Source organism: Ochlerotatus camptorhynchus, unplaced genomic scaffold (genome assembly GCF_037179485.1).
Source record: "Ochlerotatus camptorhynchus isolate MF236.1 unplaced genomic scaffold, CSIRO-AGI_Acam_v1.1 ptg000432l, whole genome shotgun sequence".
Classification (NCBI taxonomy): Eukaryota; Metazoa; Arthropoda; class Insecta; order Diptera; family Culicidae; genus Ochlerotatus; species Ochlerotatus camptorhynchus.
Window position 1 is genome coordinate 6151559 of NW_027040918.1, and position 15001 is coordinate 6166559.

General features: G+C 37.6%; 1 protein-coding gene across 3 annotated transcripts in view; it reads left to right on the forward strand.

The window, feature by feature from the left end:
* The first annotated feature begins 3273 nt into the window (after positions 1–3273).
* Positions 3274–15001, forward strand: part of crp (cropped) — a 396764-nt gene continuing 385036 nt past the window's right edge. The window contains exons 1-2 of one of the 3 annotated variants that reach the window (XM_065234236.1): positions 3274–3996; positions 4545–4860. In XM_065234236.1, the coding sequence (XP_065090308.1) occupies positions 4805–4860 (56 nt within the window). In that variant the 5' untranslated portion in view covers positions 3274–3996; positions 4545–4804. Of the gene's footprint in view, positions 4861–15001 lie in introns of all 3 variants that reach the window. The other 2 variants (XM_065234237.1, XM_065234235.1) reach the window with 2 other exon arrangements.

The following is a 15001-nucleotide window of genomic DNA, read 5'->3' on the forward strand; positions in this document are numbered from 1 at the left end:
TCGTCGGTCAAAAAAGTTAGAATTTTCAAGTGGAGTCCCAATGAGTAAAACTTCTTTAACTTATTTTAACTAATAACTTTTCTGCAGACTCCAAATCAATCAAACTTCATTTTCATGCATTTTTTTTCTCCTGAAATTCGCCCTTCTGCGACCACTGTGCAGTGAGGAATCCTTGTTCCCAGATTTCGTATTAGTTTTTCCAACTTGGACGCCGCTAGTTTGCTGAAAAGGACGGCATATCTGGTGAGCATTCTACCTGCCGAAGCTGAAGCATCTAGGAATTCGAATAAAGGAATACGGGCCAAAAAACGAATATCGTAATTTATGATCATTACCTAACTCGATAAACCACACGACGTGGCAAATATAATTTAAGATGCGGTCGAACAATAATTTTATGAATATAACCATATTTAAACATGTGTCTTAATGTTCAAGACTCAAGACAATGAGACAAAAAAATACCATTACATTTCTGGCTGTAACTAAATTAGATTACAATCAATCCGCCTGAAACTATTTTTAAGTCAACTACACCATTCGAATTAAGTCGAGGGTTTGTTCGTAGTGCATCGACAAAGGGAAGTAGAACTAAGAATTTCATAAGGCTCGACTTATGAACGACAAATATGAATTTCATAAGCGCGACATATGAAAGATTTTCGTCTAAAATAACGAAGCTCTTATACGCCTTTAGCCATTCCATTTTCTTAAGCGTTGAAAGACGAGTGGTCAACACATAAACTCCGTACACTCAAAAAAATCCACACGTTTGATCGAAGTGTTTAAACACTTGATTTTTTAAATGCACCATCACATTTACTTTAAGTGTATTTCACCTTAGTTCAATGTGTTATACACGTTAATTTCTAGTGTTTCAAACTTTGAAAAGTTGAAAATCTTTCACTATCTATTCAAGTGTATTGCACATTGAATCACACTACTGTTCAAAACAGATGGATTTAAAGTGTTTTGCATTTCAATACGATGTGAATTGCTTGCTCAGAAAGGTAAACATCGAAAACAAGAGTTGTGACTTTATCCTATCAACCCACCTCATATATGAGAACAACCGTGGCACAGTGAGATCGAACGAAGACTCCGAAAGCAGCACACCCCAACAGTTCATGATCGAATCCCAAATCAGACCCATTAAAAAGATATGTGAAAGCTCTGGCCTCTGAAATTTGTTTATATATTTGTCGATTCATTTTTAGAGTCGGTAAAATAGAAGTCGATAAAGTAGAATTTTGTCTGTGGTAGAATATTGAACTATGATGTGCAAAGCTATTGATATCACCATATGAGGCACATAGAATCCAAGTATGTCACAATTCAAATCCATAATGTTCAGGCATGGTACATAGCATAAGATTCACACATGAAATAGATGTGTTTCACAATAAGCGCAAAATTAAGAACACATGATAATGACGTGTGCAATTTTTTAAGTGAAATCTCAACGTCCATTGTTCGGTTCCAGTCTGCTCCGATTTATTATTTTTTCGTCAACATTATTTTTCATAAGGCAAATCAATGAAATTCACACTCATTTCTTATGGCTAAAATTCACAAATCAAGAACAACATGTGAAAGGGGCATACAAGCTTTTTGTAAACAAACCTTCTTATGCCCTTTTCTCGCCACCCATATGACACCAACGCAAACCATTATCATCATCGGGTAGGGGAATCTTTACCCTTCCCGATGATGTTGTTAGTTTGCGTGAGCAACTCTCGGTTGGTGAGAAAAGGGCCTACAAAGGTTTGTTTACAAAAAGCTTGTATGCCCTTTTCACATGTGGCTCTTGAAATGTTTCTTATGGAATTCTTACGTTCTTTTGCCTGCGTGTACCCTAATAAAAAATAACCATAAACGAACGATAACCCAAATCATTGAACTATTCCACAAATGGTTTGGATGATACCCAGAACACGTCGTTAAGCAAATTAACCATACAATTTTTATTAGGGTACGCCTGTAGCCATTTCATTTTCCCAAGCGTTGAAGGACGAGTGGTCAACATGCGGGCCCCGTAATTTCAACGTCTAAGGCAAATCATTGAAATTCATTCTGATATCTTGTGGCTAAAATTCCTAAGTGGTTCTTATGGAATTCTCATGTTATTTTGCCTCCTTGACTACTTTCCTCAAGGCATACATTTTATGATAGCAATTATTGCGCATTTCTCACCAAATTGGACTAATAAGCGCGTTTTCACTTATTAAAAAGTGTGATAAAATTGCAAGTTTACATCTAATCGTCTTGGTGTCTTCTTTGCACTTGTTCCTTATGATGCAAACAATAAGTGCTCCCAAGACAACACGATTTGACGGAAATGTGCACTTCTATCACACTTTTTGCATTTTTAGGACCGTCCAGTTTCAGATGCAATCAGCAATATAATTGCCATTTATGTCTTTTCTTGCTTTAGGGAAAATAGCGTTCCGTGCCATTTTTGGCGTTCCATAATTTGTGAACTGCCCTTTATTATCAACCGCGTGGTTTTCGCTTGCATCAGCGGCACTACTAAACGCGCCCCGCACCAACCGACTGCTGCACGGTAATCCGATGCATCTGTATGCGTCGATGCGAACATTTCCCACCGCATGCACACCACCCCAAACGAAAGCTTTGCCCCTCTCTTGTTTGTACAACCCATCAGCCGCTTATTTACCCGAACGGAAAAGCTCCGGCAGGCATAAAAAATGCCTTCTCGCTCACACCGCTAGCTCTCGCCGGGTCGGCGGACGTCGATGATTAGTGACGAACACTACTGACGGCCGATGATCGCGCAACACAACAAACCAAAATTTAATGATTCGGCTGTTGGTTGGACGTGTGTTGGTGGCCGCAAAGAAAAGACGTAATTTATCCCAACACACTTGCAGTCGCCGCGGCATCCGTTCCTATAGGGTACCACTACACTCACAGCCACTCGCTACCGCTGCTACCGTCGTCGTCGTCGTCGTTGTTCCCCTCACTCGTTCGTTCGCTGTGCCTCGTTTCCATTTCGGTTTCTCGTTGTTTCGCCCACGAGCGGACGCGTCTCTGCGACCGTAGCGCATTTTTTACTACGCGAGACGAATCTAGATCCAGTGTGATTTTACACTAGGAACGATGTTTTCCCGGTGCTGTTGTGACAAAGGTGCGGTAATTTCGGGTGTTTTGAGGTGAAAGTACCGTTTCCGGTTTGGTTCGGCGGGGTCGGAGCTCGATTTGAGCGTTTTCGACCGTTACCGCCCAAACGCGTAGCAATACAACAACATAGCGTCACCTACGGACTCAGCTGTTTCCCGCCACCAGAAATCGGCTGAAAGTCGGCAAAGTGTGTTGTGCGGATTTTTCGCTCTCGGTCTCTCTACTCGTGTGTACCTTCTACACAGAGCAGCGCCTACTATAGAGGGGTTATCCGGCGAGTCTCGAACCAGTGCGTGTTCCCCCTGTTTTTTGAAGAGTGATATCGTTTTTTCGGAGTGTTTGCTTTCGATCATCATCAACATTGTTTTTTTTCTTCGGAACACGTCGTCGACGACGTATAGAAAGGAGAGGCACAAGAGGAGTAATTAGGTGCCTAACCTACCCAAAAATCGAACGAAGAACCTGTGCGTATCGCGGGATTTTCTAGACGAAGAAAAGGATATAACGGGTCGAAGCAGGCGGAAAGTAGTGCACCAAGAAAAGTGGAATGCGCATATCGAAGTGTGCTGTGAGAGTAGAATTCGCATCGTCTAGTGTTTAAGGAGGAGAGTCTTCTCTACAGTGCCCGAATTTCAGGGCCGAATCGGATACAAATATTGCTGCATGGTCGTCACGGTGAAAAAGAAAAACGTGTTCCATCAGCTCCGGCAGTACGACGGATGTTATTAGAAGAGCAGGAAAAAAAAAAGTGATTTTGTGCGACATTATATTAGCCTCTACGTTACTACTATATTCCGTGTACCCTGCCTCCACACATGTAGCGTGCTCGGAGTGAAGCAAGGTGAGCGTGAGAGGGTGAGTGCGAGTGAGTGATTTGAGTAGCCCCAATTGTTTTTACGCTCCGTCCTTGTGCTCGCGGCGTGGCATCCTGTGTGTGTGTCGCTCGTTCGTGCGGTGTTTCCCCGTCTGCTGCCTCCCCCGCACCTTTCGATCGGTATCGGTCGGTAGGGCAGCAGCAGCAACAACCCGAAAGCAGTGAGCGGAGGAAAGAGCGAGTGAGACGGGTTCAATAGTGACAACGACGACAGCAACAACAACTGATAACAACAAAATAGCATTGTGCAGGAGCAAGAAAAGTGATGCATGGAAAGTGAATGAGTATCAACATCATCATCATCATCATCCACAGGAATCACGCACTGCTGAAGACGAGAAGTTCAAGAAGAAAACAATAACAATAACACACGTGAAGGGAAGGCAAGCGGCAAACAAAAATAGTTGGAGTTGTTGAATCACAATAAAATTTAATCAAGAGTGCTTTCGAAAAAAAAAATTGTTCAAAATCCAGTTTAAGCAAAGTTTTAACCAACAAATTGTGATGATTTTCTACTTCATTCCTCCAGCTCGTGTCGATTGTGAAGAGGAAAGTATTACCAACAGCAGCAGCAGCAGCAAAAGTGCGTTGCCCAAATTGGAGGCAATCAAAAAGTGATTCTGAAGAGTTAAGGAAGGAAAAAAAAAATCAAGTGAATTACTAAAGTGACCACAGTTTGGTGAGGTTGTGAAGTAAGAGAGCGGGATTGGTGTGAAATTCTAAGATCATTGTTTTATTGAAAAGTTCAGTGGTGTCGTTCGACCAACTCTAGCGAAGATCTCGATCATCATGGTGGATGTTTGGAAGTCCGGTGAGGACATGATTGTCGAGGAAGACCCTGCCAGGTGAGTTGAGATGAAGAAGTTGTAAATTTTACGTTGTTTTGAGAATGGTGATGGTTTTGATATATTTTTTTTTTGGGAAATGGGAATTTTGGACTCTCCGACGATGAAAAAAAATCAAACATTTCAAGACGAACAATGGATTAGGTCCTGAGTAACGTTGATCGACTTTCTCCTTGGTTTATAACTTAGCTACAAAACTGTTTATTGTCGTGTGTGCAGTATTAATTGCTAGATAATAGCTTCTTTCATGGAACAATTTGTTAAACATAGCTCTAAATATCTTTACATGGCCGTGGGGATGCGAATAGAACATTGACAAAGGGAATCTGATTATGTAATTTAGGATATACATAATCCACGTTTGGCTCGATTTATTACTTCTCCAATGACTGAGAAATCAAAATTACACACCCCACTCGTTCGGGAAAAGTCAGGAATCCATTGTTAAATCGGGAATCCAGATATATATTGTTTGGCCCTGATCTTTCACCTGATGTAGTTTTTAAACAATTAATTTATTCGATTTTTTATCCCCCCCCCCTGTGTAACGAATACTTACTATACGTAATGTCACGTAATTCAAGGACCCCCTCAAGAATGGACATCATATTTGAAATAGGGTGTCGAAAAGCTGGAGAAACTTTGAAAATCAGGAATTTTCAGGAAATTCAATTTTGGACCTGGAATCTCAGGGAATTCCATTAAAATCTAGGGAAATATTTCTTAATCGTCTCTCATTACTTAACAGTATGACTGATCACACCAGGCTCACACAATATTATCGCTCGGCAATGTTTGAGGATGTATGTAAATAAATCAAATCAATAGAGTGGCGAGCATGTGGTTGCTCAAGTAAAGGTTATTTTTATTTTTTGGACATTGAATATCCACAAAAATCAAACTCACACTGGGCTGGCACGTTCCTGAGTTGCAGTGGGATCCAGAGGGTCAGTAAAAATGTATTTGCGTCTTTGATAAGACGGTAGACGTTTTGGTTGTATCAAAACTTAACCTCCAAGGTTCTACGGCTGAAAGCCTCTTAAATACCAACCAACCTTAACCGCCCTAGTGGGCTAGTGTGTCTCTTAATGGATACTAAACCTAGTTGAGTTCCAACACAATGAACCTCCACGTGGATTGGTGCATCTCTGGGTGAATACTGGACCTCGGGGTTGGAACGTGTTTGTGTAAATGCAAGAATGGTAAAGAGCTAAGGGAAAAATTCTTCATTATATGCTTAAATTAACCACTCTATCAATGAGAATCTAGGAATATGATCTTAACTGTTGTTTGCTTGGAGAAGCATGGCTACCCGAGCAGGATCCGATAGCTAATCGATAACAAATGAATATCTTAATGTAGTATAACAGATTTTGGTATGCTTGTGGTATAAAACCTTGTTTTGATATTGTTCAGTTATCGAAATATTTTCTAAAATATCAAATGAATACCAAAATATCAAAATGTGATCTTTCAATTTTTAGACAATAACACCTAAAAGAGTTATTGAATTGGTATTAGAAGACCTTCAAAATAACAAACTATGGTATTCTGACATCTTAAAAAGCGTCTGTTATCCGTCTGTTATTGTAATAACTAAATTATTTATTAGTTCGTTATTCGTAGAATATTTTTGAGGTATTATTTTTAGTATTTTACTACTTATTTCAGCTTTACTATTACCATATTTAGGTTGCCAGTTATGCTATATTCATATCTGAATTTGGTATTGATTAGTTATTTTTTCCTGCTCGGGTATGATTGAATATTGAGTCAAAGGCTATTAGGCAAGCAGCGCCTTGACTGCCTAGAGTGGTACCTATTATTGAGTGTTCTAGTTCTTTATTGTATGCTTAAAAACCTGGTTAGCTTAGATTGTTAGCTTCTCAGTGTTGCTCAAATAGAAGATTTTTGGATTCAATTAAGTTTATATAATGGACGATTTATTTTAGATTTAGATTTATCCACCTTCTTTCGGTTTCTTCTGATTTTTCTCGGGAATTTCTTCTTACTTTCCTCAGAATTTTCTTCCATCTTCTACTTGCAGATTATTCTGGCTTCCCCTGTAAGTGTATTCCAACTACTATTGGATGTTTCTACTGTCTTATCCCGAAAGGTTTTTCTAATTTTTATCAGAAGTATATTTCAACTCAATTTCCTTAGAAGTTTTTTTTTTAATTTGCACTAATTTCTTCTTACGAAACCTTCTAGAAATATTGTCTTCTGAATTGCACTGAAAGATTATTCTAAATTCTGCTAGAACTTCCTCCCAACTTCTACCAGAATACTTTCAGGTGTCCCGGAAGGTTTATTCGGCTTCTCCTTAGAACTTTCTTCCGACTTCTCTGTATTTTTTCTTCTTCAGGAAGGTTTTATCGGCTTCATGTGGAAGTTTTTATAAATTTAGTAATAGTTCTATATTGCAGAGTGTAAATATCCGTGGAATAGTTTAACACCCGATGTGTTTTAAGTGAAAATTTATGATTAGCACTATATATCCATATATCAACATTAAAATGATATTTTTTTTTTTTTTTTTTTTTATTGTCTTTATTTTAGAGATTTTTAGCCTGAGGCTAGTTCATCTCTTCATTAAAATGATAGTGGTTTCCCGGGAAAAGAAACTTATTTCTCGGGAATCCGGAAACGTGATAACTGCTCGAACTGATTACCTGGCCCGTGCCATTTTTATAATGGGAGATTTTTGAAAAGTTGGATGGTTTTCATAAGCTTTTTTAGAAACCCCTTGAAGTATTTTAAAGAATTTCTTTCTAATTATTAGAAATTTTTCACAATGAATTTTGTTGGAGCTCTTTGATGAATCTTTCACACTAGGGTTGAAATGATCGCTAGAACTCTGTGTCTTGTTGAATTCTCATCATAATTCTCTTGGAATTCTTTAAAAATTACCTAATAATTCAATCTTCTCCACATCTCTTCAAACAATTTCTAAGGACTTCATGTCAGAATTATTCTGGAATTCCGCTCCGAACTTCTCCTTCGAAAACTATGTGGGATCCTGCTCAATAGTTGTTTGAAATCAACACTTTGAATACTTTTAAATTTTACTGAAAATACCAGGGTTTGTCCGCAAGATTCTATCGATTGTTCTGTAATTTGTTTTAACTTTTAAAATGCTTCCAAGTCTTAGAGCCTTGACAATTGTTACTAATAAATATGATATTATTTTGTTTCAAATCTGTGATCTTGGAAATTTTTTAAAATCTCACACTTTTTTACTATTTTTTCTCCAAATCTTGTATCACGAAGATTGTTATTAATCCCAAATTTTGAAGAAAAGTTCTTTTTTCAGACTCTACACAAATTGCAAAGCCCCAGAATCTTGGGAATCTATGCTTTTAGCAAATAATCTTTCAGTAATTTTTTTTCAAGTATTGGTCTATTGATCGTGGGTATTAAATTTCATGAACCATGTTTTGTTTCACGTTGAGCGAGCTCAGTAGGTTTCGCATATTTTTTTAGAGTTTAACTTTGTACATCAGCGCGAGTACTGAAAGGTTAATGTTAATGTTAGTATAGACAATGGAGTGAATACACATTTTCTTTTTCCGATATCACTATCAATTTGCTACAATTCTCATTTGTATCAAGTTCATTTTTCTTAAACATTTTTTTAATTAAATTTCTTATTCTTCATAATTCTGTCTAATAACCTTATTGATCCAGATAGCATTTGGCCCAGTGACCTCAATCTCTGTCACTCAGTAAATTCTAGGGCTTTGAAATCATAAGATGTATCGAGCATAAAAAGTGGTAGAATTCGATTTATCAAAGTATCTCGAAAGATCAATAAATTGTTTTGAATTCATTAAGTGGCTCATGGAGTGGAATTTTTCCTATAGGTTTAGAAAATACTTTCTGTAATTTGGCTTTTACTTTTCCCACAAATAACCACTGAAAATTTACAGTGGTTATTATGCGTACAACTTCGTTTTTTGTTGAATATCAACAATCGGGAAATTTTTAAGATTTGAACCGAGAAAACCGAGAATTTCAAAATGAAAAGTCACCCTTTAGAAGCAACCGGGGAAAGTTTAAATAAATATCCGAGATTATTATGGAATAAACTTTCGTGCGAAGTGAGGAAAAGCTTCTGGGTAAAATCAAATAAACGTTTCCGTAGAAGCTAGAAGAAACTTCCAAAGGAAACTTCCGGGGCAACGTGAGAGTAATTGAAGTAGGAAGTTGGAAAGTAGGAACAAATTCCAGTAAGATTTCTGAAAAAAAAACTAGATCTTCTGGGGAAGTTGGTAGAAAGTTCCAAGCGAAGTCAGTGGAGTTTTCCGAAAGAACTAGCGTGTGAAATTGAAAACAATTTCTACTTCCAGATGAGACCAGTATGACAGTATGGCAAATCATAAAAATTAAGCTTGGTTGATGTTCGTCTAAAGGACTGCTAGAACAAATACTGATAGCTGCGGTCTTAATTCTCTCAACGTGCCACACTTCTGTTCCAGAATTAAATCGCTAAAAAACCTTAACATTTTCAACATCTTGACATATTTTACCATGTTGTCAATAATGCTCTCAAAAGAGATAGACAACTGAAAAAATATTGCATTCAATTGTCGATTAGATTGCAAGATATATGGACAACTTAAGAAGCTGCAGAGTTTTGTTATCCTTAAATAATGTTTAAGGATAGTATAGGAAAATTTTTAGGACTTTGACTTTGAATAGCTTCAAATAACATCCAGAGTGAGTTCAAGACTAGTAGAGTAAATCCGTCTCGAGCTGCCGATTTAATCAATCACAAAGTAAAAGAGAGTATCAATTCCATTATTAAAGCTTAAAGTAAAATAACAACCTGATATCAACTAGATAACAAGTTTTGCTATCCCAGATTTCATTTTATTTTCAGTTGTTATCGCATTACTTATTCAGTTATCAACATTGATTTTTTTTTCAGTTGTAATCAGGAAAAAAAAAAGGACTTTTTGCTGGTTCAAAGCTCAACATATTATCTAGATGGTAAAATGTTGCTTTACACCACTAATCATATTTAAGTTATCAGCGTAAGACTTTAAAATCAAATAGATAGCATGATTTGAAATAGCTTGAAAAACTTTGCATAAATCAAACAAAATAACAAAATTAATTATTTTTGTGATATCCAACGAGCATTTTCTGTTATAATTTGTGTTATGTTGGTTGTTTATTCAACCACAATGATAACATATTCAGCTATCAAACCTCGATAACCGGGTATCAGAACTTGTTATCAGTTTGGTATAAAACTTTTCTCGGGTATACTTCGTTTTGTTTAGATATTCTTATGGCATTTCCAGAGCAGATGGATAATATCATCATGTCGCCAGGCTTAGACGATTGTCAGTCGTAATGGTATGTTGTGATATAAGGGGCTCGATGGCCCAGTAGCGACCAATTTTGGTTTACGTGTTTTTTTTTTTCTCTGTTCGGGACATAAAACCACTGCGACCAGTAATTTGATCTATTGTAGTATATCCCGTGTCCTTAGTTTAGTGCATGTCGTATTACTCCATCACTATTGAGAAATGATGAAGTATTCGGTTTTGATACAGTTGTCATTCTTGCCTTTATCGCAAGGAATCGATTCTAATTGAAAGGTCCCGCTATTTATACCCTTCGGAGTGTTGAAACACCCTCCAAAGGCGCGCCCCTTTGTCAGTCAAAATTGGATTCCTTAGCAAAAAAAACAAGACATGACACCGATAATGACCATGCATCAGAACCCTAGTCTTAACCACTTCAAACTAGGAAACAACGAATAGAAGATTAGGAATCACATAGGTGAAGACTAACTAACTCATTTTTTCCTTGTTTCAAGATCATCCTCGGTTCACGCAACCCGAGGACTTATCACTATCAACAAGGCATAAAAAGTAACAAGGACTAAGATGTGTTCCTTTGATTACTGTAAAATCCTGTTCCCCTAGTTTGAAGTAGTCAAGACTAGGAATCGGTGGTAGATCTTACATCCCGTAACGTACCACGAAAAGGTGATCTACCCACGTTACGGGGTTTACGTGTTTACTCTCAATGTGAATTAATTCGTGCATTAATGGGTCAACTTAACCTCAGGAAATTTCTAAACTCCATGATTTTAATAGGGGAAATGACGGCTTCGGCATGACAGACTATTTTCGGCAACCCAAATTGAAACACTATTTTCACTGGATTTTCTACGAAAACACTTCGCTGAATGCATGCAAATGATTCTTTATGCTTTCAGCTTCAATTTGACTACATTTTTACCACTGAGAAAAAGCAATCTAGCAAGGTTTTCTTGAAATGCAACACACGCACTACAAATTGTAGCTGATTACGAGTTGCCGATAATAGAACAGCAGATTTACATGCAGTTCAAATGGAACGGATGCCGAAGAAAAACTGGTTGCCGACAATACTCGCTCTCACTAGAGAAGATTGGAGCTTTGTAAAAGCGTTTCAAAACAGTTTTTGACAATTCTTTCGACTGAAATTGTTAGAGCAGCTGGCAGCAAAAGATTGTAAACAAACCAATACTGTATATGTGTGCGTTCCTTAGAGAAAAAGGCTATAGAAAGAAGGTCGCTGCTTAGGTTGCCGAGAATACGTAAATTCCCCTATGTCTAAATATTCAAATTTTATAAACTGACAAATGTCTGATTCTCAATTACCAACAATTCCGAATTGCGACTACCTCCAACTATAAACCTCCATGTGATCCCACAAACCCACACACCGGCCACCCGAGCCAAGAATCTCGAAAAACAAAACTATCGATTTTTGCCTCTTCTCCAACTTTTCCGTCAATAAACTACTGCACAACAAACTGCTGACCACCATCGTCATCAGTGGCCGCACCACCGGTGTTTGGGGTGCCAGTGCGCGATGGACGACGACAAAACGGACGAAACTATCTTCCTCTTTCTTGTGTGTAGCCAGCAGTATAGGAACAACACAGCCAACGACCGACGAGTATCATGTTTCGCGACGACGACGACGACGACGACGATGAAGGTATTTTTCCGCTCCAAACTTCAAGCCAAGATAAGAAGCAAAGGACGAAAAGGTGTGTGCCCGCGTGTGTGTGTGTGATTTTTTTTTTGCAAAAACAGATGAAATCTTCATCAACATTTCAAAAGGGCGAAACTGTTTTTTTAACAATGGTGATTTTTCGCGAATAAAAGCTCGCACGTGCAAACTATTGTTTCCTCTACTAGCCGGTATTGTTAAATTTCAGGAGTGAAGGAAATCGACGATTGAACGCATTGTTAACAAAAGCAGTTTCGTCCTAATGAAATGTTGGTATCGAATTGGTATGGCGCGCACAAAGTCTTCCGAGTTTTGGGAGAGTTTTGCAAATTCGGAAAACACCGGGCCAAGAAACACGCGGTTTGCCTCCTGCTCAGAGCAGAGCAGCACGAGAAACATGTTTCTCTGCATTCGGGCTGCGTCTTCGTTTGTGGATATTGGTTATGTGAGAAGGATTCCTAATTTTGATCACGTTTTTTGCTAATCGGCCCACCACCGCGGCGTGTAGTTTCATTCTGCATAACCTAGGTTTGTATGTCGAGAGGGACGATACTTCTGAGAAATCTAATTAGGGCACATACACATTTTCGGTTGAATGAATACGAGTGGAATTTCAGAGTGATACCATAATTCAAAGTTTTTAAGCAACTATTCCAGTAAGCACTAAAACGGGGCTCTTGCTTTGTATTCCCATATGAAACAGTAGTTTAATGCCTATCATGCACTATATGTCAGCGCTGATATAATGCACACTGAAATAGCTGGTTAAAATACTGCTCTTTTGGTAGACCGTAGCAAGAGCAAAGTGGATGTGATGGATTCTTTGAAAACATATAATTGATCTGGCTTGAACCTGGCTATCCCGGAACAACATTCATGAAACAACGCACAGTGGGCAAACATTGGACAATTAGAATTATTACTTATTAACCATTGTACCAGGAACTAGAAAAAGCCGGAAATTCGAAGTCACCGGGGAAAAACCTGGAAAATACCGTGAATTTCGATGATAAATCGGTAGAAAAGATTTCGTCCTCCCTCATGAAAAATTTGAAATAGTGGTTCTTGTAATGTTTTCATTGCCCTGAATTTTCATGATTCTTGCACTTAGGAACATTTAAAAGAATTCCCGGAATAACAACACTAAAGTATCATGATTTGCGACAATAAAATTTTCACTTGATCCCCAAGGCAATCGTGAAAAAATTTCAAAGTGATTGTGAGAAGAGTTCCAGGTGCAAATTAAGAAGAATTCTTTTTAAGACCCTGAGGAGAATTATAGATGATTATGAGGAAGATTCTAGGTTGAATTCTAATAAATTTTCCAACTAAGTACTGAGAAGAATTGCAAAAGAGTTCTGAAATTACAAGAAGAACTTTGAGGTTATTGAATTCTGAAGATACTTCCTAAATGATTCAGAGCCTAATGCCTAGGAAATTTTAAGAATAGTTCCAAGTGGATTATATTGAGAATTTTACGGGAATTTAGAGAAGAATGTCAAAGGCATTCGGAGTCGAATTTATAGGGAATTCTGAGGAGAATCTAAGTGAGTTTTTTAGAAAATTCAGATGTGAACTCTAAGATAACTCAGAGCTGAATTTCAATACATTTTGGAGGGAAATTGCATGAGAATTCTAAGGAGAATTTATACCATTTTTGTTTATATAGAATCATTTATTTTGAGAATCCTAAAAAATTTTAAAAATATCTCCAAAATCTTTAAATTCTAAGAATTTTCGGATTGTTCTGCAGGGAATTTTTGGACTGTTACAAAGAAAATTATAACGGGATATCAGAGAGAATCGCATGTTCATTATACGGGAATTCCGAAAAGAGCTAAGAGGAATGATTCTCAGAAAATTTTTGAGAACATTTTAAAGAAATGCTGTAAAGAGTTCTGCATGAATATAAAGTTAGTTAAAACAAATAAAATTGTTGATGATTTTAGATGCAGACAAAAGCACTATCCAGGAAAATTGCTACTGTCTCTGATTCTCCGGATAATCCAGTTTGGCCATAAAAAACCTTGTGATTCTAGGAATGTTTGCATAATATGACCATTTTTACGGTCAATCTGGATCATCAGAAGAACCAGGGTATGACCACTATATGACAACCACCAAAATATTATTTTCATGGTAAAAAGACAAACTGCTGGATTTCAGAACAGTTAACGTGATTAAGCCAAATTAACACTCAATCAGGATTATCTGTAGTGCTAGGGTGGTCCGAATCTCGTTACGATAAGGTGATTGGTGTTGGCTGGCGACATAGGTCGATTGGAATGGAGATGACTCTTATGTCATTAAAGGACAACCAGGCCCAGGGCTGGCAAATTTCATTTTCAATGAAAGATCTCACGCGATATTTATAGGGATACTTCTGTCACTATCATCGGATGAGAAAACGATGATAGAGATTGTCTTCAAAATCTCATCGAATTTTTCGTCATGACAAAATGTGACAGTGTTGTGATCATCGTAATTACTAGCTCATTTATTGCTTTTAAAGTTACTTGTACCGAGAAAATCGTAAAAATATATTGACCCTACCGATTACATACGGTTACTTGCTTGAATTAATCTAAAACAGTTTGGAATTATTCTCATGAGTGCTTGATCATTGGAAAATGACAAGAAATCTAATGATAGGTAGTTTCGTCTCGTGATAGTGAGAGGACCTGTTTTCTCATTCTCACATGACGGCCGTGATATTTACCAGCTCTGACCAGGCCTTAGCCTGAATGGTTGGGTAAGCTTTCTCCAGAGGTCTTACGGGTCATGTTCAGAGGTCTCGTGGATCAACTCCAGAAGTGTTATTGTTCATCACCAGCCGTCTCCAGAGACCTTTGTCAATTCTATCTTGGAAACCTTACGGGATTAGTTTAAAGCCCTTACAAGTCAACTCCAAAGTACTTACAGTCTTATGGCTCAACTTTAAATATCTTAATGGTGAAGTCTATTAGTTTATTAGTCTTATCAATCAACTTCAAAATAAAACTTTAAGATCTTCAAAGTTGAATAATGAAGCGTAACCAAAGATTATTATTCACCTTTGGAGGCCTTAAGCTTAACTTCAAAGATGATTTAACTACAATCTATCGATCACTAATTTTGAAAA